Raw genomic sequence first — 26,693 nt, 5'->3', positions numbered from 1 at the left:
GACGTTAGGTGTCATGGCAGCGAGGGTGGGCGGGGCATGCGCGGGGGCGTGGCCTGAGTCCCGCCGCCAGGGTCGCGAATGCTTCCTCCCGCGCGGAGCTGCGCCCCAGGCGCGCGCATGCGCATTCCCCCAGGAATCACTCGGCAGCGCTGCTCAGTCTCCTTTATTTCCAGCACAGGGGCGGGGCGGGGCGGCCCTGGTCCCCCCCCCCCCCGGGCTCACAGGGCTTGGAGACTCCCCCCCCCCCCCCCCGGGCGCTAGCTGCGGGCAAGGGCGGCAGAGCCCGGGGGGGGGGGCGGCAGACCCCGCAGCCTGCTGCCCCCGTGGCCGGGGTGGTCTGGCTCGGGATCCCTCTCCCCCCCCCCCGGGCACGGGACCAGCCTCCCCTGCAGCCAGGCCACTGCCCCGAGACAGGGCACAAGGGCCAGGAGGGAAACACCCCCCCCCGCTGGAGTCTCTGCCCCCCTTGTGGTCCCGCCCCGCAGCTCCAGGGCAGATGCCCCCTCAGAGGCAGGCCCCGGCTCCCCCCTCCCAGGGTGGGGTGCTCGGTGCTCCCCCTGCACCCCCCGGCTCCCCCCTCCCAGGGTGGGGTCCTCGGTGCTCCCTCTGCACCCCCCGGCTCCCCCCTCCCAGGGTGGGGTGCTCGGTGCTCCCCCTGCACCCCCCGGCTCCCCCCTCCCAGGGTGGGGTGCTCGGTGCTCCCCCTGCACCCCCCGGCTCCCCCCTCCCAGGGTGGGGTGCTCAGTGCTCCCCCTGCACCCCCCGCCTCCCCCCTCCCAGGGTGGGGTCCTCAGTGCTCCCCCTGCACCCCCCGCCTCCCCCCTCCCAGGGTGGGGTGCTCCCCCTGCACCCCCCTCCCTGGGGGGTGTGCTCAGTGCTCCCCCTGCACCCCGCGGCCTGCTGGGAGCTGCCATCCCCCTCCCTGGGGATTAGTTCTGGGCCAGGCTGCAGCCCCTTGGAAAGCGGCCAGCACACCCTGTCAGCTCGGGGAGAGGCCCCCCAGCACACCCTGTCAGCTCGGGGAGGGGAGGGGCCCCCCGGCACACCCTGTCAGCTCAGGGAGGGGAGGGGCCCCCCGGCACACCCTGTCAGCTCAGGGAGGGGAGGGGCCCCCCAGCACACCCTGTCAGCTCGGGGAGAGGCCCCCCAGCACACCCTGTCAGCTCGGGGAGGGGAGGGGCCCCCCGGCACATGACTGTGTCCACACAGCTGGACCCAAGCACAGGCAGGAGTCAGCAGTGACAGGGTGGAGCTGGGGGAGTCAAGGGGGAAGACAGCTCCTAACAGGGAACTGAACAGCCTGGCTTCCTTCACCTGAACCTGTCCTGCTGACTCAGCTGGGACGGTGACATCGCCACAGACGGTCCAGGCCCTGTGAGCCAAGCGAGGGGGGGGCTGAGGGCCCATGGCAGGGGAGAAGTGCTAGGCCAACCCTGAGTGGCCGACAGAGCCGGGCCAGTGCCTTGGCAGGAGCTACTCTCCTGAGAGCATCGCTGTTCTGCCAGGAAAGCACAGGGCGCGTGCCAGGGCTGAAGCAGAGAGGCACAGGCCGGGCCCCCCTCCCCCCGCCTGCAGACACCCCTCCTCCGACCCTGCCAGTGCACTGCTGGCACAGGCCTCCCTCACTGTACAAAAGGAGACAGTGACACGACCCTCGTCCCCGGGGAGTCAGGCTCTAGTGTCCGGAAATCATGGCCAGGGCCCAGTTCTTGAGGGCTAGCGTCATGTTCTGCAGGTACTGCCAGGAGGAGTAGGTCAAGCTGGCCAGATGCGCTCTCATGCAGTCCCAAGACACGTCTCCACTAGAAGAGCACGAAGCACAGGTTATAGGCGACCAGCATTCAGACAGCTACCACATACCCCACAGCTGGCTAAAGGGGACCCCCAAAAACGTGCACAGACACCCTCAGCCCCGCTCACTAGTCTGCCCCCAGAGAGCTCCGACCCTGTGGGGGGAGCGGCAGCACAACCCCTGCAGAACCAAACCGAATCGCCCCTCGCCTGCCTCAAGGGCACAAACTCCTGCCTGGGAGGCTGGGAACTCCCAGCCCACGCCCCAGAGAAGGGTCCAGGCTGGGCAGAGGGGATCACCTGGGGCCCAGGCTCTGGACTGGCAGACCTGGGGCTGCGCCTCAGTTCTGCCCACGTGTGCGTTGATCAGAGGCTCGCTGGGGCAGGGACCGTCTCTCCCCGCTCGCCCAGCCGGGCTCCTGGCCATGCTGTGGCACACGCCCATCGCTCTCCTGGCTCTAGCGCTAGCAGGAGGGTGCGGGGAATCCTGGCGCCGCGCCCGGCAGAGGGGCCCGCCCTGTGGGACTAATGGCTCCACGTCCAGAACAAACGCGGATGCCGCAGCCAGAACTGCTCACTTGCAAGCCTCCACACACAGCTCCCAGCCCCGCGCCAGGGCGGCGGCCACGGACTCCAGCGCCGGCAGCAGGCAGCTCTGCAGGAGGAAGAGTAACAGCTCCTTGATGCATTCAGCCATGTGCAGCACGACGTCCGGAAGCCAGGCCTGCAGCTGGAGCGAAGGGGCAGAGAGCAGGTTCCTTAGCAAGGGCAGCGCGCCGAGAATTCCTCGCTGGCTGCAGCCCGGCACCGCCTGGCCAGGCACGCAGGAGAGAGAGCCCTGCTCTGGCTGGGTGGGGGCCACAGTGAGAACGCCCCCCACCGCCCAAAAACCAAGCTCCCCCCTGTCCGGGACCCTGGGAAACCCACAAAGAACCAACCCTCCCTTGTGGCCCGCAGGAAGGGGAAGGCACCACCTGGGGGCGCCGGGGCACCCTCGCTCTGGCCCCAGCTGCCTTCAGCCAGCCTGCCACAGGCTCTGGGCTTCCCTTCCTCCCCAGGGCGGGCAAGCTGGTCCTGGTGGGGCGCTGAGGAGGGCAGCTTGCCCCGCTGCAGGCCGCAGGTCCCCCCGAGGCCGAGCACGCCCTGGGCTGCAAGGGGCCGCTCCGGTCTGGGGAAAGCAAACCTCGTCAGTAAATCCCTCGTTAGCGGCAACGGCGCCTACAGCTGTGGGCAACTGCCATGGTTTCCAGGCGTAGGTGTAGCTGCATGGCCTGTGCCCACTCCAGCTGCTCGGAGCCCAGCCTCCCCCCGACACAGCCCGGCAGACAGGTGCCCACTCTGCCCCGCCAGGGACAGCAGGGAGCCGCGGTCACTGCCCGGGCAGGCCAGGCCAGGCAAGCGCTCACTCACCCACTGCAGGAGCCCGGGCAGGCTGTCTCGGACCCACACCAGGTGGGAGGAACACTTCCCAGAGACGTAGGCTGCACTCTCGTTGGTCTTTGTCCAAACCAGCTTCAGGTTTGGGCCCAGCACTGTCAGCACGTGGGCGTAGTACGCGGGCACGTTCCGCTCCAGCCAGCTGGGAGAGGAGACAGGCTGCCTCAGGGTGTGAGCAGCCCAGGCCCCCGGGACCACGGCTGCCCGAGAGTCCAGCAGGCGGGGGCTGGGGCCATGCCAAGTGGCTTTCTGATGCAGGGGGTGTCCTAAGGGCTGTGGTCTGCAGAGCATTAGTGACCCCGCACACATCCATGCTCCTCTCGCCCCCCCCCCCCCTGGGGCTTAATTCAGAGCAGCCACTTGTGGCATAGTGGGGGGAGCTGTCTGCTCTGTAACCCAGTGTGGTGCGGGGGGGCCTTGCTGGTTGCTGGGCTTGGCCAGTGGGTGACTCCACTGGCGGCTGTTTACAGCAGGGCCCAACCGGACAGCGGATGAGTCACTAGGCAAGGGGCTCCCAACCTGTCCGACTGGTTGCCTCCCAGGGAGGAGGGCGAGACCAGCACCTGGCTGGGGGGCAGGGCTAGAAGAGAGTTTTAGTTTCTGTCTGGGATCATGGAGGAAGCAGCCTAGGCAAGGGGCTGGGATTTAGGGGCCCAGGCTCCCCCATCTCACGGGGGCACTGAGGCCTCCTAGCCCCAGTTCATGGAACCAGATTCCATCTGTGCTGTGCTGTGCTGTATCCTGGAAAAGCAACAAACTCCCTCTAGTCTACCGGCTGGTGGAGTCTGTCCATGCCATTACGGGGGTGCGGGAGGCGGGGGAACCCCGACGCGCCATCACACTACTCACCTGTACCCCTCCAGGGAGTAATGGGACACTTTGGTCCAGGCCTGCTGGGAGACCGACAAGATGCCCGAGGAGTGAAGGAGGTGAGCTGAAGATGCTGGAAAAGAGGAGGTGACTCTGGGAAAAGACTCGAGACAAGGCTGCCGCTTTCCTGAGCCACAGCCCTGCAGCGTGTGCAGGGAACGCCCTGAACAGCCGCTGGCAGCCGGGCCGGGGCAGCAGGCACCAGCCACAGGGACCCGCCCTGGAGAGCGGCCGGAGGGGGGAACAGCCGGGAGCCTGGGGCGGACAGCGCCGGCCTTCGGCAGTGTCACGAGGGCCGCGCGGAGCCCGGCAGGCAGGAAGCAGCGGAGGTGGCTGCCACAGCTCTCCAGCCGTGTTCCCCAAGTTCTGCAGGGCCAGGGCTCGCGCGCAGGCCGCACGCTACGACCCACGGCTGGAGATCTGACGAGCGACGGCCGGACAGCGCCCGTGTGGGACACGCTCCCCCTTGCTGGCTACCCAAGCCACGGAGCCCAGTGGGGCGGGGAAGGGATCCATGCTCGGGCCCATCGGCAAAGCCACTGAACATCTGCAATTCACTCTCCTGCAGGCCTCTGCCTGGGCGCAGGTTCGGCGGGGGCAGGGCTCACCTTGGAGAGAGCCCTGCGTCCTCACGTCGTGCAGCAGGAACCCGGCCCCGAACACCAGGAGCACAAGCAGCAGCCGAGCCCAGGGGAAGCCGCTGCCCTTCATCTTCTGCAGCAGGTTCTTCCAGACAGAGCACAAGTCACCGCGCTGCCCAGCGCACCCCTGCTGCCTGCCCGCCCGCTGCTCAAAGCTTTGGGCCCCGGTGTGTCCTGCCGCCCGGCGCCTGGCCTCCTCGCACGCTTAGCCGCCCGGCGCCTGGCCTCCTCGCACGCTTAGCCGCCCGCGCCTGGCCTCCTCGCACGCTTAGCCGCCCGCGCCTGGCCTCCTCGCACGCTTAGCCGCCCGGCGCCTGGCCTCCTCGCACGCTTAGCCGCCCGCAGCTCCCCTCCTGGCACGCTTAGCCGCCCGCAGCTCCCCTCCTCGCACGCTTAGCCGCCCGCGCCTCCCCTGCCCGCGCCTGGCCTCCTCGCACGCTTAGCCGCCCGGCGCCTGGCCTCCTCGCACGCTTAGCCGCCCGCGCCTCCCCCACCCGGCGCCTGGCCTCCTCGCACGCTTAGCCGCCCGCGCCTCCCCCGCCCGGCGCCTGGGGCCTGCCCTCCTCGCACGCTTAGCCGCCCGCACCTCCCCTCCTCGCACGCTTAGCCGCCCGCGCCTCCCCTCCTCGCACGCTTAGCCGCCCGCACCTCCCCCCACCCTGCGCCTGCCCCTTTCCCACTTACACAAGCCCCAGACTCTGCAGCTGGGAGCCAGGCCGGCCCTGCCCGTGCCAGGCAGGCACCTCAGCACCCTCCCAAGCTGGGCTCCGACCGGGATCCGCGCCCAGACGCCAGAAGAGAAAGCGAAGGCGGGGGAGCCCCTCTCCTAGCGATGCCCAACCCCCTGCCCGTGCAAGCCAGTCACCTTGCAGACGGCATGGCAGGCTGCTAGGTCCTGGAGGCTGTTTGGCCCTTTCATGGTGAGCTCCTCATTGGTCACTTGGAAGGAGCGGACCGTTTCCTGGAGAGATTTTCGCACCTCGAGGACAGAGACACCGAGTTCCATGACACAGAGGCCACAGAACCCAGCCCCGCAGCTACGGCACAGAGCCCACCGCCTGCTCCCTGATCTCCCCAGTCCCATCCGGTCACCCTCCTACCCCCCTGGAGGGCCTGCCCCACGGGGCCGTTCCGTCAGCCCGGGGTGCGCTCTCCCCGTGGCCAGCGCAGACCAGGCTGGCTGTGGCACAAACCCAGGGCAGGGATCTCCGCAAGGGGGCCATGTGGCGGCCACTCGCCTCCCCCCGGGACGCTGGAGGGGCAGCCTGTCCTCTTCTCCTGTCTTGAGTCCAAGACTCAAGAGAGAGGCTGGAGAGCCGCCACCCAGCGGGCAGCCGGGGAGCCACGGAGCGCGGGTTCGCTCGGGCGCGTCGCTCACACTCGCTCCGGGCGGCCGGACGCAGGGTGTGCCTACAGGGGCGCGGCGCCAGCAGCCAAGGGCAGGACGAACGCAGGCGGGAAGGGCGGCATGTGAGACTGGACGCAGGAGGAGGGGAGAAGCCACCTTGGTCCCTATAGAATCACAGACCCCAGGGCAGGCAGAGACCTTGGGAGGCATCTAGTCCGGCCCCTGCCCCAAGCAAGACCAACCCGGCCAGGGCTTTGTCCAGCCGGGACAAACCCCTCTAGGGATGGAGACTCCCCCTCCCCAGGGAACCCAGCCCAGGGCTTCCCCCCCGCCTAGGGGAACCCTTTGTCCTGATCTCCTACCAAGACCCCCCCTGCAACGTGAGCCCATCGCGCCTCGCTCTGCCCCCTGTGAACAGCCTCTCCATCCGCTCTGGACCCCCGGCAGGGAGGTGAAGGCTGCTCTCAACCCCCCAACGCTGCTCTTCTGCGGCTGTCAGAAGGTTCCACCGGCACAGCGGCCGGGCGCTCCCAACAACGGGGCTTGCGGGCAGGACGCCCCCAGGAGAGCTCGGCCCGGCCAGGAAGCGCCCCCAGCGGGGCTGGACTGCGGGTACCCGCCGATTGCTCCGGCCACAAGCTGCGAGGGGCTGAGACCTCGGCGTGTGCTGCAAAGGCCTTTGTGCATCTCGACCCGCAACCACAACAGCACTTGTCCAGGGTCCGAGCGTTACAGCCTCCCCCGCAGCGACAGCTCGTGTAGCGCCTCGGTCCCGGGCGGGGGGCACAGCCCCCCTCTCCTGCGGCACCACGGGGCCACGGGCACGGCTGAGCAGCTGCCCCGCTCACACCAGGCAGCCACAGATCTCGTGTCCAGGTCAGTGGCTTCTCCTGCCTAGGGACGTGCGCGACTGCTCCACGAGTCGACTACCCCTCAGCTGACCGGAGAGTCGAGCAGTCCCTCAACTAGCCGCTATCAGAGCTCGGCAGGGGGCAGGGGCCTGGGCCCACGCAGCAGCTGACCCGCTGCTCTGCAGACGTGCCAGGGCAGAGCTGGGGCCGCGAGACTCGCACCCTCCCCCGGGAGGTCCAGGATCTGCATTCGGCTCCCCACGCAGAGCACTTACTTTCTTGGTGGTGCTGTCCCAAGACTCCAGCAGATGGGTCAGGAGCAAGCTAGGGAGCGAGCAACACGGCTGTCAGGCCCTGGGCAGGGGGCCCACCCGGGGCCGCGCCGCACCCCAGCCCGCCAGGCAGAACAGGGCTAGGAGAGCGAGCGTGCGCCTACGGGTGCTCTGCGGCCCCGTCCTGCAGGGACCGCCTGGGAGGCCCCACGCCATGGGCCCCGCCCCGTGGAGTCCATGTGCCAGGGTGGGGTGGAGGGGCCACTGCTGGGCCTGAGGGAACCTTGGCACCCAGCCCTGCTGGGCCTGCGGGAGCCAGGCCGGCCGCGCACCGAGCCCAGCTCCGCTCCCACAGCCGCCCTCGGAGGCAGGACCGGCACTGGGAGGGCACTTTCCCGACAGGCCCCTCTCGCTGCCGGGTCGGGCACCTCCCCCCGGCCCAGGCTGGCGCCTACCTGGACTGCGAGAGGTGCTTGGTGTACAGCTGCCGCCAGACGCTGAAGCTCAGGGGGTCCACGCGGAGGCACTCGCTCAGGCAGGTCAGGAGCTGCGTGGGGGGCGGAACCGCTGGGTGGCTGCTGCCGGGGTGAAGCGGGACCAGCCGGCTGCCTACGTCCCCGAGGGGCTGGGCAGCCCCCGGCCGGCCCTGAGCCGGGCCCACCAGCCCCACGCACGCAAGGCCGCAGCGCTGAGCTGGCGTCCCCAGTGGCTATCCCCCACGGACCCTCCACCGGGGCCCGACCCCTGCCTCTAAGCCAGTTCTCCCAACTCGCTCGCCAGCCACCGGCAAGGCGCTAGGCACACAGCAGGCTCTGCCCCCTTTGCTGTGCACTGAGGGGCACCGGCGCCAAGATCGCCCCCGTCGCCGGGCAGCCTCCATGGGCGCCGGAGCCTCCTCAGCCCCGAGCCGACGGCCCCTGCAGACGGGGCTGGGAACGAAGAGGCGCTGAGCGCCCCAAGCAGGGCCGGGTGGCCCTCCCTCCCTCCCTCCCTCCCTCCGCGTTTCCCAGGCCCGGCACTGCCCGTGACCTGCCCCTTTCACGGATCAAGCCGGTCAGGGCTTTAGCCACCGGCGGGCAGCGAGAGGCACCCAGCCCTGCCCCCCCCCCACACGCGCCGGCCCCCGCTCTCACCTCGGCTTTCATGTCGGCGGGGCAGCTGGGGGTGGCTCGGGACAGGAAGGAGGGGAAGTACGTGTGGAGCGTGGCCTCGGGGGTGGCGCCAAACGCCAGCACTTTCACGCGGGGGTACAGCTGGCGCAGCTGCTCCTGCAGGCTGGAGGGGAGATGGCGTCCGCACGCGGCCATGGAGCTGCCGGCAGGGCACGGCTGCTCCCCCCAGCCAGCGTGCCCCTAGGGCTCAGCCGGGGGAGAGAGGCAGGGAGCAGCAGCTGGGCAGGCTCCCCCTTGCGCCATCTCCTCCACCTCACCCGGTTTCAGCGCTACCCCTCCCTCCCGGAGGGGCCACTGGCCAGGGGGGCATGGCAGGCGCACAGGGCCCAGCTCCCCCACAAGCCGTGCCCCCCCCCGGTCAGACACGCGAGCCCCGTGGCCACGGGGAACCCGCCCGGGGGGCTGAGCACCCCGCCCGCCCAAAGCAGACAGCCCGTGGCCGGCGCTCTCCTGAGCCCGGGCCCTGCCCTACCTGGGCGACAGGGAGTTGTTGGGCATGAAGGCGAAGTCCAGGAGCGGGAAGAAGTCCTTCGGGCCGATCCTGCCGAACCCCTTGGTCAGGTTTGGGTGCGTCCTGCAACGGAACGAGGCCTGAGACGCCGCAGCCCCAGGGCCTGTCTCTCCCCGCCCCGCCCTGCGGGAGAAGCAGCCGCTGCCGCCCACGCGCCAGGTGGGATCACGTCCATCGGCCTCCTTTGGAGCCTGGCAGCCGGAGGCGGCCCCCCTCCCCCCCGGGCTCCTGCTCTGACAATGTGCAGCCAGCTCTGTGCACGGCCCTGTCTGCAGGCACCGCCCCCACAGCTCCCATGGGCCGTGGCTCCCAGCCCGTGGGAGGGGCAGCACGTGGCACCCCTGGCGGAGCTGCAGGGAGCAGGGCCCGGTGGATGCCAAATGCCCGTCTGGTCTGGAGACGCAAAGGGGGCGCCGGGCGGGGCCACGGGGGCAGGCTGTCTCCGCCACGACGCACACAACGGTAACTCACCCCAGCAGCCGGTCCAAGTAGGCGATGGCGTACGGGGAGAGGGACTTGATCCCCAGCACTGGAAGCATGATGCCAAGCCACACTGCATGGAAGGAGAGCGCGGTTAGAACTGTACGCGAGGCGGCTCTGGACCGATCCGGCAGCTGGACCGGTGTCCAAGTCGGGGTGGATCAGAGCTACGCTCCTGGCTCCGGAAGCGTGACCAGCCGAGAGCCGTGGAAAGAGACGGGCAGGGAGAGACGTGGTTTTCTCCAGAACAAGGCTCCTATCAGTGCACACGAGGGTGCGGGCGAGTGACCGGTTACCGGTGAGCCTCACCCTTAGCCGGTGTTTCTTACCAGTAACCGGTTTGCCGGCAGCCCCGCCCTGCAGGGCCAGGCGCCCCACAGGCCTGCCACCCCTGCCCGCGGCTGCGGAGGCTACTCCGGCCTGAGGGATCCAATGCAACGTTTGAGTGGTTAATGGACGAGCCCCGGCACACACCTCGTTAATGGGCACCACGCCCGCAGGGAGCTAGGTTAACCCCAGCATCCGCTCTGCCTGCCTCGGGCACCCTGCCCCACACTGAGCTCAGCTGAGCAGGGGCCGTTCCGGCGGTGCTTGCCGGGCAGAGGGCGCCGTAACGCACTCGGATCCACCGCCAGCTGCCGGGAAGGCAGGAGTTGCCCCCTGAAGGAGGGCGCCTATCCGGGGCGTTACACTTCGACTGACTCATCGAATCGTGGGGGGTGCGGCCCCTCCGCCTCGCAGAAGACCCCAGTGGGGCTCGTGTGCTTTTCAAAAGCAGAATCCCAGCAGAAGCGGGGCGAGGGGAGGCTGCTCCAGTCCCCGCGGAGACAGTGCTGGGGGGGGACTGGTTGTTAAGCCCAGCACCAGCTCCGGCTCCCCCCGCTGCCTCTCACGGATAGAGGTGGGGGGAGGGGAGCCACTAGCCAATGAGCGTCTGCACCGGACAGTCGACTCGTGGCTCTCGTCCCTAGTGCCCGTGCCTCCCTTTGGGACGGCGCCACCTTGTCTGTCAGCCAGCCAGGCGGCTCGGCCCAGCCCGTGCTGCTCAGGGAGGGACACGAAAGCAGCGAGGCGACCCTGAGCTTTTCCCGCGGCTAGGAAAGCCCCTGGGAGCGAGGTCGGGAAAGCTAACCCCACCGGCGAGAGCAGCCTCCCACCCCCTTCCCCTCCGCGTGCGCCCCACAGGGCAGGGCTCTGGCGCCGGAGCGAAGCCCCCTCTCCGGGCTGCCGGCAGCTCACCCCCTTCTTACCTTTCAGGCCTTCCGCGAGGTCTGCGAACCCTGCCTGCCCCAGAGCCCACATGATGGAGAGGCATTTCATAGGCCGGTTCTGATGGGACCGCAACAGGTCTAAGTACTGGGGAGAAAAGCAAAGCCGTTAATCAGGGAACGGCAAGCTCCCCGCCCTACTGCCCGGCCCAGGCAAGGCAGCGGTGGCCACTCCGACCCGTCTCGCCCACGGCCTGGGGGCAGGACAAGCCGACACAGAAGCGTTTGCACAAGGGGGAGGCAGCTGCGCGAGTCAGAGCCAAACTCGGAGCAGGACCAACTGGGCAGCATTCGGCAGGCAGCACCGGGCGCTCCCGCAGCTGCACCCCAACGCGGCCAAAGCAGACCTGTGGCCCGGCAGCCCCTGGCCTAGCACCACAAGGCTGCAAACTCCTCCGCAGAGACACCCACGTGGGCTCAATCAACCGCCCGCCAGCGCGTGGAAGATCCGGGGAGCTGCCGCCAATCTCGCTGGCCCAGATGCTGACACAGGCGGTGGGGTAGAAGCGAGCGGCTGGCGAGAAGACACGGCGGTGCAGGCTGCTCTCGCCACGTGGGTTACGGGCCCCACGGACTCTGGACAGCCACTGCCCACAGCACTCAGACACACGGAAAACCAGCCCAGCACTGTCCCCACGCTCACACGAGGGCCTGGTCCCTACCAGACCCGGCAGGCCAGCTTAAGGTACGCCAGCCAGCTCTGCAAAATGCACAGCTGGAGTCACCAAGTCCTAGAGTCACAGAACCCTAGAACTGAAGGGCCCTCGAGAGGCATCGAGTCCAGTCCCTGTCCTCACGGCAGGGCCCAGCGCCGTCTGACCATCCCCGACAGGCGTCTGTCCAGCCTGCTCTGAAATATCCCCAGGGATGGGGATTCCACAACCCCCTGGGCAACTCATTCCAGTGTCTCACCACCCGGACAGGTAGGAACTTTTTCCTAATGTCCAACCTCAACCTCCCTGGCTGCAGTTTAAGCCCATTGCTTCCTGTCCTGTCCTCAGAGGCCAGGATGAACAATCCCACCCCCCTTGGTCTCTGAGGACAGGCCAAGCAGCAAGGGGCTTAAACTGCAGCAGGGGAGGTTGAGGTTGGACATTAGGAAACGCCCTGCCCGTCAGGGTGGTGAGACACGGGGATAAGTTGCCAGGGGGGAGAATCTCCATGAGGGATGTAAGTGACTAGTCAACCTCCTGACAAGCCTAAGCTTACCAGTTAGTCGAGTCACTACTCGACTATCACGCCCCCCCGTGCGTCTGTATTAGCGGCACCGGGGAGCCGGTACTGGCGGGACTCCAGCACGGTGTCTGCACCGGGGGGAGGGGAGGGGAGGCGCAGCGGGAACGGTGCTCGCGCAGGGTCCGGACGTCTGCGCGTCTCCCTCTGAGACGTACGAGGGCTGCTCGTGGGCCTTGCGCCTTTCAAAGGCGGAGGCGCAGCAGGGTAGCGAGAGCCCCCTTATCGACTAATCGATGGAAATTCCATCGACCGCTCCGTTAGCGACTAGTCGACGTTTAGCACCCTCGCCTCCAGCACTGGAGAGCTTACAGAGCAGGCACAAACCCCTCCCGGGCGGTCCAGACCAGTGGGGGTACGAGGACCCTTAGGGATACCCGGGAGAAGGCTGGGGGATACGTCAACAACTGAAATTTGGAGAAAACTGATTTTTTTACAGCGTTTTATTATTTTTGTACTTTTTACACCCAAAAATGTCATCGCCCGCGCGGCGACGATCAAGTTGTTTACACAAATGTGTTGGGATGGTGGAAAAAATGTTTATTTGTCTGAAAACTGCAGGGACTGGGGGTACTTTATAAAAACGGCTGCGAAACAAGGTGCTTTGTCCGGCCTGAGCACGTCCCCTCCAGCTCCGAGTCTGGGAACCTACCCATTGAGCCCAAAAGCAAAGCGAACAGGCAGGCCCCTTCTCCCGCCTCCCCAGCGCCTTGCAGGGGAACAGGGCTCCAGACAGGAGGAGATTCTCCAGGGACCGGCCGCCTGGGGGATCCGTGTTCACGGTGGCCCTACGGGTCTGGGCAGGAGGCACTGAGGTCCTTCTCTACCCAGGGGAAACCTTCCAGACCACACCCTTCTGGGAAAGCAGTGTCAGGGATACGCCGCCTCCACAGCTCCCCCTTCCCAGACCACGGCCCCTCTCAGGAGTCCGCTTTGCCTTGCCCACGGCCACTTTCCCCATCAGGCTGCTCTCCAGAGGAGCTGCTGAGCCCCGGCAGAGCCCTGCTACCCCGGCTGAGAGCCACTGCTCTGTCAATGAGCCGCCAGCCCGTGCTCGGCACCCCGGGGGTCCGGCAGAGCGCCCCGGGCCGGGTTTCCCGCCTGGGCTGGATGCATGCGTTCAGCTCACCTTGCCCAGATTGCCTGTTGCAGTTCTAGGCTTGTCCCACACCATGGCCTGTATGCAGATCCGGTATCCATGCAGCGACTCCCCTGCAAAACACAGCCCCAGGCCCAGGCGGCCATGCCAGCAGCAGGGGGTTATGTAGCTTTTAGCACCCCTCTGGAAAGTTAACATGCATGGCGACTGCCAGGGCACCCCCACTCCGGCCAGCGCCGCAGGCAGCCCACAGACACACGTCAGTCCTCTCGTTAAAGAGCAGCTCGGGTTCGGGATCAGGCCGCAGGCCGGGGAAGGGGACTGGGGCAAACCCCGCGACGGCGGCACACGTGCGGCAAGCGCCAGGCCTGTCTGAGAACTTAGGCACACGCCGCACACGCAAGGAACGGGCGTTTCCACAGCTCAGGAATTCCCTCCCTACCCCAGCTGCAGTGTCCAACGGCTCCCCGCCGGCAGTCTGCAGGCGTTCGCTCGCAAGCACCTCCCGCTGCCAGGGAGAGTCCTGCCGCTTCCAGCCCTGCCCACCCCTACTCGCTCTAGGCTGGGCCTGCGAACGAGTCTCCTGCCGGGACAGCTCTGGGCCGAGAGACACGGGCCGGGCCCAGGGCCCACTGGCTCTTACCAGGAGTTTTGTCCAGCTCTTGCAGCATCGTATAGATACAGTGATCGAAGAAGAGCTCCAGCACACCGGAGGCTTTCGCTAGCAGGGCCCTGATGACGCTCCGCAGGTCCTTGCTCACGAGGCAGTAGGGGTAATCTGCAGCCAGGAGAACACAAGGGAGAGTGAATCGCAGGGGCCCGCGCTAAGGGATGCTACTAGCAAAGCGGGCAAGTGGCCCAAGGAAACAAGGCAATCCCAGACCACGTGTCACATGACTGGATTGTGAGGGGAGCAGCCGGGTCACTGCTGCACCCATGGGGGGGTGCTCGCCCCAAAAGTGGTACAAAGGGGCCATGTGAGGGGCCAAACAAAAGCTACTTTCTTCTGATTCTGTATCTGCTCTTCATAGATCTGTATAACGTCTGGGTGTGGAGTTAGGAATCTGTAACCTGTATGGAGGCTGGAAGTCTCTCTGAATGTGGTTGAGCATTGGGCAGAGCCCGGCCTATGGACATGCTAATTGGAATAAATTGCCAAGGGAGGTGGTGGAATCTCCCTCTCTGGAGATATTTAAGAACAGGTTAGATAGACATCTGTCAGGGATGGTGTAGACGGAGCTTGGTCCTGCCTTGAGGGCAGGGGGCTGGACTCGATGACCTCTCGAGGTCCCTTCCAGTCCTATGATTCTATGATTCTAATTAGCGAGGCCCTGTGGGACAATGGCACTTGATGGGCCAAGGACACACCTCGGGAATGGTGACCGACACCTAAGGGCTGCCAGCAGGGAGCACAGGGATAGGCCGCTGGCCAGGTGACCTGCTGCAGCCAAGAAGAGGCCAGGAAGGATGTATAAAGATGCCATGTGGCTGACTCCATCTTGGTACTCAGCTCAGCACTTCATCCCAGAGGCAGCAGGGCAGGGATTGAAGAGCTGGAAAGAACTGTGGACCCATCCTGATCCTAGGATCTGCAACAAGGACTTTTAAGCCAGCAGCTGTAACATCTCTGCTAGAGCCTGCATCGAGGACTGGGAGATTCGATACATGTAATGTAGGATCCTTTAACAACCTCACTCTCAGGCTTTTCTTTCTGGTAGCAATAAACCTTTAGATGTTAGATGCTAAAGAACTGGCTCAGCGTGATTTGTGGGTAAGGTCCAGAGGGTAAATTGACCAGGGATCTGTGGCTGGTTTCTTGGGACCAGACAGAACTTGTTCGGGGGAGGTGGGATTGGGTGCTAGGACCCCCCACCTGTGTCTGAGGCCCGAGGCCATCTGGGGCACGGATATTGCTGGGGTGCCGGAGGGGTTTTGCTCGTGAGGCTTCAGGCAGACAGCTGAAGTGCTCTGTGGGACTGGTTTGTGGCCTGTTTGGAGAGGTCTCCAGCCTGGGGGCTGTAAGGAGCCCCGAATTTGAGCAATTCGCCCTGAGCAGATGCCCTCAGCTGTGCCCAGACCGGCCAGGTCTGTCACACTACATGGCACGCAGCAGCGACAAGCCTCTCCTGGTCTCAGCTCCACCCTCGGCAGCCGAGCAGGAGCCAAGGTCCCGGGACAGGAAGTCCAAGGTGAAAAGCGATACTGACCAAGTCTCTCTGGGCCCGCCCCACTAGTAAACAGAAACTCTAGTAGCTGTTAGGCTGATAGCAATCATTCAATACAAATGTGTTTCAGTCTGAATTAAAAGTGGTCAGAAAACGTCAATTCCTTTTACACAACAGGGTTATACATTCAGCATTTCAAATAGTGTTAAATAGAAAATATACGGGTTGAACACGTAACAGACATCACAATCAGAGGCTTGCAGCTTGAAAGGGGTTGTGAGACGTGTGAAGCCAACTACTACATCCGGACTTCGTTGCCGAATTTAAAAATACCTGGTGAGAAAATGTAGGCACCTGTATTGCAGGCAAGATAAGAACATCAGCGTGGCAAGACGGGGTCTGACCAAGGGTCCATCCAGCCCACAGTGGCCAATGCCAGGTGCCCCAGAGGAAGGAAACGAAACAGGAATCCTCTCGTGATCCCTCCCCTGTCGCCCACCTCCAGACAGACAGGCAGGGACACCATTCCTGGCTAGTAGCCATCGACGGACCCAAGCTCCATGAATCTGTCTAGCTCTCTTCAACATATTGATAAATGATCTGGAGAAAGGGGTAAGCAGACGGCAAAACGTGCAGAGGATAAAACATTGCTCAGGACAACGAAATCCACAGCAGAGTGAAGAGCTTCCAAGGGAGCTCACAGAACTGGGGGAGTGGGCAACGAAACGGCAGCTGAATTTCAGAGGGAGCCGCCCGTGTTAGTCTGTTTCAGCAAAGCCAAGGAGTCCTGCAGCACCTCAGAGACCGACAGTGACGTGGGCATAAGAAATTCAGTGCTGATCAACACAGTTTACTTCTTCCTAGAACACGAGAGTTACCCGATTCACCAAAGTAAACTAAATGGCAGCAGGTTTAAAAACAGAGGACGTGGTGGAGTCCAGGACTTCAACAGGGTTCAAAAAAGAGCTAGATCCATTCCTGGAGCTTAGGGCCATCGAGGGCTCTTAGCTGGGCTGGGCAGGGCTGGTGTCCCTGGGCTCTGTCTGTCTGGGCTGGGAATGGGCGACAGGGGAGGGGCCATGTGAGGATTCCCGGTTCTGTTCCCTCCCTCTGGGCACCTGGCATTGGTCAATGTCAGAAGACAGGACACCAGGCTGGATGGACCCTCAGTGAGGCCGGTCCTATGTTCCTATGAATCGGGTACCTGTCCCCTTCAATATTTACCACCCCCAGGTTTGGGCTCATCGTCAGTCTGTAGCCCCATGATGGTGTTTTCTTCCAGGCCACTGACAGAGGTGCAGGAGCGTATGGCGCAGAACTGAGCCGGCCAGGATCCCGCTAGAAACACCCCCACTGTACGAGGACTCCCCTTTACAATTACACTGAGACCTTCCGTGTGTGTAGTGCTCCTTTTATAGCCCAAGCCCAGGAGGTGTTGCTAAGCGCCTAGAGAAGTCTAAGCCCAACGTCTCACCCCATCCCATTGACCCAGCCACCCTGGCGTCTCATCCAAAAAGATGCCATCGCTCGCCAGCACCGATCTTCCATATCCCCATATCGCTTTGTATGAATTCAATTACCCTGTACCAATACGGGTTTTCTGTCGCCGTACTGGAAGGCCTGCACTAAAGCCTTCCTCTGCAGCCAGAGTGGAGAGCAGCCATTAGCTGGCACGCCTGGAGTCACACCCTCACGCTCCATCTAAATGGCACTGAAGTCGTGCCACTCCAGGCTGAGAGAAGGGGATCCGGTCCTAACAGCACCCACTGTCACCAGATAAGCAGATCTCAAGATGGGTAAAGAAAACGTAATTAACAGCATTTCATCTGGCAAGAAACTGCTTCTCCATAGTTGAGATGGTGGAATCCTCGTGCTGTGATCACTGCCCTCACTTTCCTACTGTTCGTCTGTGTGATCTCTGTCTGCTTTGTAGCTGTCTGTCTGCTGTAGAATTCATGTTGCTAGGTGTAACTCAACCAAGGTGGTGGGGTAGGATTGGTTAGGCAGTTCTATTACCGTACGTTATGACCGGTTAGTACAACTATACTGAAATAACTGGTTGTGGTGTAGCTAAGCAGGACTCAGGTTTCGCTGTACAAACTGGGGTCCGATGAGACCAGCTAGACGAGCCAAAGGGAAACAAGAACTGAAAGGAATACCGAGGAGGAGGAGGAAAACCATGGAAGAACTCACCTCCGAGAGCTGCCACGATTCTCCTGCATTACCAGAGAGACTGACCTTGCCTGGCCAACAGGGGAAGTCTGCCTGTATCCGGACTGGTGAGCATGACCCTGTGTGCTTAGCACGTGTATTCTGCTTGTTTGGGAATTGTCAATAAATAGAGACTAAGGATATTACTGTGTGAGGCTCTTGCAGTGGCTAAAGACCCTGCCAACCTGCAGGAAATTCCTCCCTGAGCCCTAGGAATTGGGTATTGGTGTGTGACCCTAAAGTGTGGAAGGGACAGAGAAATTTGTGCGGGTAACAACCCTGCTATTAATGGCCATTCGCCAGCTGCTCCATTATCCACTGGGGCTCCATGTCAGCCTGCCAGCTCTATTGCTACGAGAGATGTTAAATTACATTTAAGCAGCTAATCGAGTAGTCGATAAGTGGGGGAAACGGCAGAGCCGCAGCAGGATTAGCTCCTGGCCCGGGAACTAACTCCGCTGTGGCTCTGCCTTTTAAGTGTAGTAACAGCTGGCAGGCTCTTCATACATTTAAAAAGCAGAGGCGCAGCGTCGGGGACTGAGCACGAGCCAGGAATCAGCTGATTCCCAACTCGCACCCGGCCCCCTGCTACACCTCTGCCTCCCCTGCCCCCTGCAGACACAGTGCTGGGGGGAACCAGCTTTTAAACTCCAGCTCCTGTTCTCCCCCACCCCACCCCCCGCTGCCTCTCTCTGACAGAAGCAGCAAGGGGGTGGGGAAGCAACTAGTCGAGTCGCTGCTCAACCATCCAATGAGCATTTGCTTATCGGGTACTCGACTAGTCGCTACATCCCTAGTTGTTATCCTGGTCATCTCGCCTTTTCCCAACCTTCTGGGCTTTGCCCAGTGCTCCGGGACTTCGGGAAACAGGCCAGCTCTTTCAATAGTCTTATCCAGACCTGCTGCTTCTAAAAGCCTCTCTCTTTATTAGCTTCTGCTTAACGCCTCCCAGAGACGCCAGTGGAGTGCTGCTAGTGCCGTGTGCTGGAACTAGCTCATCCATCTTTTCCCCAAATACAGACCACAGACATTCACTGAACAGTTCTGCCTCTTCCAAATTACTATCAACGACGCTACAGCTTGCATTTACCTTTGTCACAATTCCTTTTGCTCTAGTACATGTTAAAACTCCCTATTGTCCTGAACTCTGCAGCCATCGATTTCCTCTTCCGTTCTTGGCTTCCCTAATCAATTTTCTACAATTGTTAACACTTGGTTTATATTCATTGCTCTCAACTTCCTAATTCTTCTATTTGTTGCCTGTTGTAAAGCAGGCTTTTTCTGTCCACGGCCTTCGCGTACAGCCCATCCTGCCACACAAGGCCCCTCACACAAAACCCAGATACTCAGAGGAGCATGGGAAGCACAATGCAGTTTTTGTGAATGGAATTTGATCTTATAGGCATTCTGGGACTCACAGGCGCCAAAAAAAATAGGGAGGTGAGCATGACTAGATAGTGCTTACAGATAAGCCTCATTTGACCGTAGCTTGACCAGTCTTAGGGGCAAGGGAAAAAGTAAACGTAGGGGAATAAAACACAATTGTCTTACACTAACTATGTCCCATCTGGTCCTGTCCACAAAAGAATCACGCATACATCACGAAAATTCCTATAGGGCAGTATTAAGAACATAAGAACGGCCGTACTGGGTCAGACCAAAGGTCCATCTAGCCCAGTATCCTGTCTGCCGACAGTGGCCAGCACCAGGTGCCCCAGAGAGGGTGGACCGAAGACAGTGATCAAGCGATTTGTCTCCTGCCATCCCTCTCCAGCCTCTGACAGACAGAGGCCAAGGACACCATTTTATCCCCTGGCTAATAGCCTTTTATGGACCTAACCTCCATGAATTTATCCAGCTTCTCTTTAAACTCTATTATAGTCCTAGCCTTCACCGCCTCCTCTGGCAAGGAGTTCCACAGGTTGACAACATGCTGTGTGAAGAAGAACTTCCTTTTATTAGTTTTAAACATGCTACCCATTCATTTCATTTGGTGTCCTCTAGTTCTTCTATTTAGGGAACTAATCAATCACTTTTCTTTATTCACCCTCTCCACACCACTCATGATTTTATAGACCTCTATCCTATCCCCCCTCAGTCTCCTCTTTTCTAAACTGAAAAGTCCCAGTCTCTTTAGCCTCTCCTCACATGGGACCCGTTCCAAACCCCTAATCATTTTAGTTGCCCTTTTCTGAACCCTTTCCAAGGCCAAAATATCTTTTTTGAGGTGAGGAGACCACATCTGTACACAGTATTCCAGATGTGGGCGTACCATAGTTTTATATAGGGGCAGTAAGATGTTCTGGGTCTTATTTTCTATCCCTTTCATAATAATTCTTAGCATCCTATTTGCCTTTTTGACCGCCGCTGCACACTGCGTGGAAGTTTTCAGAGAACTGTCCACGATAACTCCAAGATCTCTTTCCTGATTTGTCGTAGCCAAATTAGCCCCCATCATACTGTACGTATAGTTGGGGTTATTTTTCCCGATGTGCATTACTTTACACTTATCCACATTAAATTTCATTTGCCATTTTGTTGCCCAATCACTCAGTTTGGTGAGATCTTCTTGGAGTCCCTCACAGTCTGCTTCTGTCTTGACTATCCTAAACAGTTTGGTATCATCTGCAAACTTTACCACCTCACTGCTTACCCCTTTCTCCAGATCATTTATGAATAAGTTGAAAAGGATTGGTCCCAGGACTGACCCTTGGGGGACACCACTAGTTACCCCTCTCCAATCTGAAAATTTACCATTTATTCCTACCCTTTGTTTCCTGTCTTTTATGTCTATTGTCATACTACCTCATCACTAGCCTATCAGGCCCTGCCAAATGCAGACCCTAGCATGGCACAGACACCGAAGTTTTGTATAAAAGACCCTCTACCCCTTTGTTCGACGGAGGTTCCGTGTATTGAGGGAACGTGTCTTTTTTTTTGCCCGGCTAAAGGATTGATCACCCTGAGGCTGCCTCCCCACCCTTCGAGTCAAATATAGGGGTGCACGAGTCCTGAGCATGCTCCGAGTTCTAGTGTGTCTTTATGTTGTTATCGTTGCAGGATTTGTAAGTATTGCTTAAATTTATTAATTGGTGGTTTAGTTAATAGTTAAGCTGTATTAATTATATCCTATAATCCTGTGAAGTATAAGTAAGTCATATTAATTGTATTGTATAGATAGTGTGATTTTGTGCTATGTGAAAGGGTTAAGCTTTAGCCCAGGTATTAGTGTTAAAAGAAAAACCTTTGAGATGTCAACTTGTAACAGTAAAAAATCAATGACTAACTCCACCAGCTGTCCTAAAGTGACATTGGAGGGATTGGCTGGGGGTGGTTCTTTTATCATCATTATTTTGGCTTTGTTTTTTGTATTTTTCATTTGTATGCTACGTTGCCTTAGGCGAATTAGGGATAGTGATTTGATATAAGTGAATTGTAATCAAAGAATTGTAATCAGTTGGGTATAATTGTGCCCAAGCTTTTCTACGCTGTAAAAGTACTGAGCAATTGCTAGTTTAAACACCTACTTGTTAACTGCTGGTTTTGACCACTTAATAAAAATCATTTGTTTCACCATCATCCAGTAGTTTTCACTGGGTAGTCGGCTTTAACCCTTGAGGCTCCCATCACATCACTGAACCAAGGTGTAACATTGCCTTGTTTTTATAGCTGCCTTTTTTCCCCCCCTCTCAATCAGATTGTTTTTTAACCAGCATGGTCTTCCTCCTCGATTGTGGCTTTGGGGGCATCTAATAAAAAGTCCTTAAATGATTCTCAATGATCCACATTTTTCTGATTCAACTTTTCCTGCAGCTGATTTGCCTCATAATAGTTTTCAGCTTTGTGAAACTGGCCCTATTAAAACACCAAGTATGTATTTTACTAGTCTGTACTTTTTCTGGTTGCGCATTACCTAAGTTATCATTAACTTTTAGTTCTGTGATCAGTTCCTCTTTATCTGTTAGGACAAGGTCGATACAAAATTCCCCTGAATTGGCAGCAACACTTTGAGTTAGGCAATTGTCCTCTGTGTTTAGAAATTCCAAGGATGTTTTACTACCGGGAGCATGAGACCTTCCACGTCACCCAAACTGCATTCACTCCTAATTCTGCACCTTTTCTGCTTGACACTCTAAATAGATTCCTACAGAGGCTGCCATCTGTTCTCTAATGTGATCTGATGGTTTGTCAGAGACACCAACTACAGCACTGGTGAAGGCGGTTTTCTCTAGCATATTATGTATTGACCCAACCTCCAGTTCAAGACTTTTCCTCTGTGATATAAAAATGGGCGCAGGTTTGTACGGAAGGTATCAATTTGGGTTTGAAGTGAGACCTATATCCTAGATTGACACTTAGAAGCAGGCTTGCTGATGGTCATGATTACAGTGTTAGCTATTAAGTAACTTTGCAGACTGGCTAATTTTACGCACAAGCGTCATGCAAATCTTCTCTGAGCAAGGTTAGACAACAGAACAGAACAACTGCCTGAGTTCGGTCTACCCCCTATGTTCCACCACTGCCACCTCTGCGCACACCCAGGGGTGCGGAGTTCTGGGTCCATTTTGGCCAGCCAGATTCAGCTTGTGTGTCTTCGATACAGTGTTCTGTAGCCACGCTCTGGGACTGCAGAATCTCTGGCGTTCCCTTTCATTTCAATTCCACCTTCGTCTGCTTACAATGTTTATCAGCCTCATTTCACCTGGCAGGAGTTTACTCCCTGAAACAAGTCCCAGACCCGTGGAGGAACACATGCAGAGTGAGCGCCCCCCGATGCACCCCGCTATCGTGTTAGAAGGCTGGCGTTAGTGCGTGAAGCAGGCGCGGCTATCGGGGGAGGGTTCACTGCCCTCGTGTCGCTCTAGCGCTTCACACCGCACAGCTGGTTATTTAAGGAGTCACTGACCAGGAGCGTGCTGGCTGAGCGTGGGGTCGCTCTGCGGCGCCTGCAGCTTGTAGTTCAGATATCCAGCCAGGTCTTTAACCCACACAGAGGGGTTCTCAGGAAACACCGTCTGACTTTTATCCAGCTCCTTCTGAAGTTCTGCCAGATCAAGCTGCAAAAGACACAAAGTGCATGGCACCACACCCCACTCAGATTCAGAGACTGGGTCTGAGCCCTGAGCAGAGCGAGATCGGAAATACAAGTCAGTTCGGGAAGACTGTGTAAAAAGAGTTGAACTGAATTTCCATCTGCACTGGTGCAAACAGAGCCCTGTGCTTCCAACCCTGCTTCCTGGAGCCAGGACCGCCCCCGCTCCCCCACGCCCCAGCAGGGACATCACTTGTACTGACACCCAAGATCTGGGGCTGGGCTCTCTGTACAGACAAGCCCAGTGCTGCGCAGAAGAACCAAGAGGAAATCCATATGCAGGGAGCTGGATACTGGTCCAGAAGGGAAGAGATTTACAGAGGAAGCCTAAAAGCCAGGAAAGCAAATAAACATGAGGCTATGCAAGTGCTGCCCCTTCCCGCTCCCCAGGAATACCAGCTAGGGCTGGTGACTAAAATAAGGCTTCAGCACCAGGAGCTCCCGTTAGCACTAGCAAGTCGACAGCTGAATAGGAGTTGCAGCTGGTCTCCTGAATCGACAGAACTCGCTAGTTTCCATGACAAAGCCAGGTGGTGCAAGAGGCACACGCTGGAGTCCCTGAGCTCAGCCCGGCTCATTGCTCCTCGCAGTCTGAGCTCACCATGCTCGCCCATTTCTAAGCACAGCACGTGCCCGCCCTGGTCTTTCACATGGGGAGCAAGCCCTGAAGATAGCGGGTCCCAGCATGCGATGCTCCAGGGTGGCGAACGGCTCGCTACGAGCTCTCAGCATCGCCACAAAATGGAACAAAAGCTCAGTCCCAGTGCACCATCTGCCCCACCCCAACACGTACCCTAAGGCAGGTCGGCGAAGGGGCCTCCGCGGACCAGATCCGGCCTGGCGCCGCCCTGCCACTCCCCTGCCCCCCAGCCAAACGAGACCGGGGGAGGGGAGCGCAGAGTCTCCTCTCCCCACCAGGAGCACAGGAACCAGAGGGGCAGCAGGGGAGCCAGACACTATGTCCCTCCCCACCCCCAGGCCCTTCCCTGCAGCTGGGAGGCGCGGCGAGGGGAGGTGCCTCCTGACCCAAGGGGAAAGCCTCGAGATGCTGCTGCGCTCTTCCTGCCTGCTGGGCTGGGGGCAGAGGGAGCTCAGGAAGCTCCTCACACAACCGGGGGCAGTGGCACCTAGAGGGAACCACCAGATGTTCAAAACAGCTGGCAGTTCTTTGTAGGCGCCCCCGGCAGGGCGGGGGGCAAAGACTTCACGTGCTCCCCACCCCAGGCCAATCAGGGTCTGCGGACAGGGCAGCTGCAGCTGCGGGCCTGGCTTCTCCTGACGTCAGCAGGAGGCCATAAGGTGACCGCCGGTGCCCTGCTCCTCCGGCTGCACACCAGCCCTACGTTACCCAGCTCTGACTACACCCGCCACGGAGCCGAAAATCAACGTCCTGTAGCATCCCCCCCGAGCGGGCGCGACAGGAGATACTCCCCCTCCAGTTACCTGACACTTCTCGCTCCCGTGCCGAGCCGGAGCAGACAGGACAGCGGTCTGGGCCCCATCTAGCAGGTCTTGGACCCGCAGTCTCAAACACGGGTCCTAGGCCTGCTCAACCAACTCCCAAGAGATTGAAGTGCCCAGTGGAAACAAGCCTGTGGCACAGGCGGTATGAACTTACCGCTTTCAGCGCATCCTCCAGTGTGCGGAACTTGCCCTGCCGGAGCCCGGCATCAGCAGCAGTCGCCTTCCTTGTGCTTTTCCCCACGCTCTGCTTTTTGGGGTGCTGCTCAGGTGCAAGGGGTGGAGGCACCTGCTCTTTGCTCTGCTTCTTCACTGGCTTCTCAAACCCCAGCTCATAGATGGTGTCAGAAGTAGTGATGGGTGCTAGAAATAAGAACGACCGAGGGGAGAGGGGCGTTTGGTGAGACCCCGCAGAGCACTGCAACCAGGGAGACCTCGAGAGCCCCTCAATCTCCTGCACTTAATGCAGGACCAAGCGCCATCTAGGCCACCGCTGACAGGTGTCTGTCCAACCGGCTCTTACATATCTCCGGTGACGGAGAGTCCACAACCCCCCAGGCAACTCATTCCAGTGTCTCACCACCCTGACAGGCAGGAAGCTTTTCCTAATGTCCAACCTCAACCTCCCCTGCTGCAGTTTAAGCCCCTTGCTTCTTGTTCTATCCCCAGAGGCCAAGGGGAACAATTTTTCTCCCCCCTCCTGACACCCTTTTAGGTACTTGAAAACCACGACCATGTCCCTTCTTAGTCTTCTCCTTTCCAAACTAAACAAGCCCAGTTCTTTCAGTCTTCCCTCCTAGCCCATGTTCTCCAGACCTGTCATCATTCTTGTTGCTCTTCTCTGGCCCCTCTCCAGTTTCTCCACATCTTTCCTGAAATGTGGTGCCCAGAACTGGACACAATACTCCAACGGAGGCCTAACCAGCGCAGAGCAGAGCAGAGCGGGAGAACGACTCCTCGTGTCTGGCTCACCACACTCCTCTTCATGCCCCCAGAACCAGGTTTGCTTTTTTTGCAACAGCGTCTCACTGTTGACTCCTATTTAGCTTGTGGCCCACTGACCCCCTAGATCCCTTTCTGCAGGGCTCCTCCCTAGACAGTCGCTGCCCGTTCTGTATGTGTGAGACTGACTGTTCCTTCCTAAGTGGGGCACTTCGCATGTGTCCTTATTCAACTTCATCCTATTGACCTCCGACCACTTCTCCAGTTTGTCCAGATCAGTTTGAATTTTGACCCTCTCCTCCAGAGCACTTGCAACCCCTCCCAGCTTGATATCTGCAAAATTAATAAGTGTCCTCTCTATGCCAATGTCTAAATCATTGGTGAAGATACTGAACCGAACCAGCCCCAGAAGAGACTCTGTGGAGCCCCACTTGCTCTGCCCGCCCAGCATGGTGGTGAACGGCTGGTAGCTGCTCCTGCAGAAGCAGAGGCTGCGCAAGTAAAAGCGGATGCATAGGAATGAGGCTACAGCTGAAGAGGACTTGCCTTTCTGTGGGGTGGGGTATAAATGAATGGAGCTGGGCTGAGGGAGGGGCTCCAGTGGCTTGCTAAGAGCTCTGCCCCTTGCACAGGGTCCTGGCACTGACGTCAGTTTCCTTGGCTCCAGGCTGAGCCCTCAGCAGCCAAGGGACCACTGAAGGCACCTCTCACCCCCCGGGTGGGGCAGGATTCAGAGCCTGTCCGGGCACTGCTGGCGGCATGTGCAGGCTCCAGCCTCGTGGACACCAGGGCCGTGCAGAGCTGGGCCGCCTCAGAATAACCCTCCTGCCTGTCCGAGGGGAACAGCCTCCCCCCGCAGACCTGCCCCACCTGCCCAGAGCCAGCTCCCATGCAGGGAGGCCGAGCCGGCTCTCAGGGGGCACCAGCGCCAAGCCGCAGGCCTGCCCCTGCTCTCACTTGGGGAGCAGTGCTGAGCCCCCACACTCACCCCATGGGGGGAGCCGAGCCCCACTCCCCCACCAGGCTCCACCGCACCTCACGGGGGGCCGAGACTCACTCTCTCACCAAACCCCACTGCACTCCATGAGGGGGGCCGAACTCCACTCCCTCACCAAACCCCACGGGGGGCCAAGCCCCACTCCCTCACCAAGCCCCACCGCACCCCACGGGGGGCCAAGCCCCACTCCCTCACCAAGCCCCACCGCACCCCACGGGGGGCTAAGCCCCACTCCCTCACCAAGCCCCATTCCCTCACCAGGCTCCACCGCACCCCATTGGGGGGCAGAACTCCAGTCAATCACAAGGCCACCACCCCCCGTAGGGGGGCCAAACCCCATCCCCCTACTAGGCCCCTATGGGGGGCCGACCCCCCCCCCGCACTCACGGGCCGCAGGCAGCAGGCGGCCGCTGTTGGCCTCTCGCAGCGCCCGGCGCCCCGCAGCGCCCCCCACGGGCCTCCGGCCCCGGCCCCTGCGCACCAGCTCCCAGCGCCCCGCCGCGGCCATGCCCCGAGCCGAGCCGAGCCGAACCGCGCCGCGCAGGCCGGGGGCGGGGCGAGAAGGGGCGGGGCCGCGCCAGGACTCGCGCCCATTGGGCCTCCGGCGCGGGCACGCGCCCCCGGGTGCCGCGCTCGCTCTGCCACGTCTCCGCCCCGCCCCCGGCCTCGCTCGCCTGGACCAATCGGGGCCGAGCGACGGCTGCCCCCGCTGGGAGGGGCCCCGCCCCCCGCGACCCCTCCCCCACCTCAGACTCCACAGAGCCCCGCCCCCCGCGACCCCTCCCCCACCTCAGACACCACAGGGCCCCGCCCCCCGCGACCCCTCCCCCACCTCAGACTCCACAGAGCCCC

General features: G+C 60.7%; 1 protein-coding gene across 2 annotated transcripts; it reads right to left on the bottom strand.

Annotated features, from left to right (window-relative positions):
- Positions 1 to 148: 148 nt before the first annotated feature.
- TMEM214 (transmembrane protein 214) lies at positions 149 to 26,405 on the bottom strand. Of its 2 annotated transcripts, XM_075914573.2 has the most exons (17): positions 26,229 to 26,403; positions 24,060 to 24,265; positions 22,256 to 22,406; positions 13,617 to 13,751; positions 13,004 to 13,086; positions 10,624 to 10,729; positions 9,365 to 9,446; positions 8,855 to 8,956; positions 8,344 to 8,485; positions 7,666 to 7,757; positions 7,214 to 7,262; positions 5,605 to 5,718; positions 4,707 to 4,824; positions 4,078 to 4,171; positions 3,202 to 3,370; positions 2,370 to 2,521; positions 149 to 1,802 (listed from the first exon to the last, which is right to left on the bottom strand). In XM_075914573.2, the coding sequence occupies exons 1-17, from the start codon at positions 26,347 to 26,349 to the stop codon at positions 1,676 to 1,678; spliced, it is 2,043 nt and encodes a 680-aa protein (XP_075770688.2). In that variant the 5' UTR covers positions 26,350 to 26,403; the 3' UTR covers positions 149 to 1,675. The 2 variants fall into 2 exon arrangements, 1 of the variants encoding a protein (XP_075770688.2); XR_012898711.2 differs by lacking the exon at positions 149 to 1,802 and having other exon boundaries at positions 2,383 to 2,521; positions 3,202 to 3,387; positions 26,229 to 26,405.
- Positions 26,406 to 26,693: the final 288 nt, after the last annotated feature.

Source organism: Pelodiscus sinensis, chromosome 3 (genome assembly GCF_052426305.1).
Source record: "Pelodiscus sinensis isolate ZL-2025 chromosome 3, ASM5242630v1, whole genome shotgun sequence".
NCBI lineage: Eukaryota > Metazoa > Chordata > Testudines > Trionychidae > Pelodiscus > Pelodiscus sinensis.
This window is presented reverse-complemented; position numbering and strand designations above follow the sequence as displayed.

Bases quoted from the DNA above. Each gene is read 5' to 3' on its own strand.
- TMEM214 (XM_075914573.2), bottom strand. From the start codon at position 26,349: ATGGCCGCGGCGGGGCGCTGGGAGCTGGTGCGCAGGGGCCGGGGCCGG. The intron at 13,087-13,616 runs GTAAGAGCCAGT...TGTGTTTTGCAG, and splicing joins AGAGCTGGACAAAACTCCTG to GGGAGTCGCTGCATGGATAC. The intron at 7,758-8,343 runs GTGAGAGCGGGG...CCCCCCACGCAG, and splicing joins CCGCCGACATGAAAGCCGAG to CTCCTGACCTGCCTGAGCGA.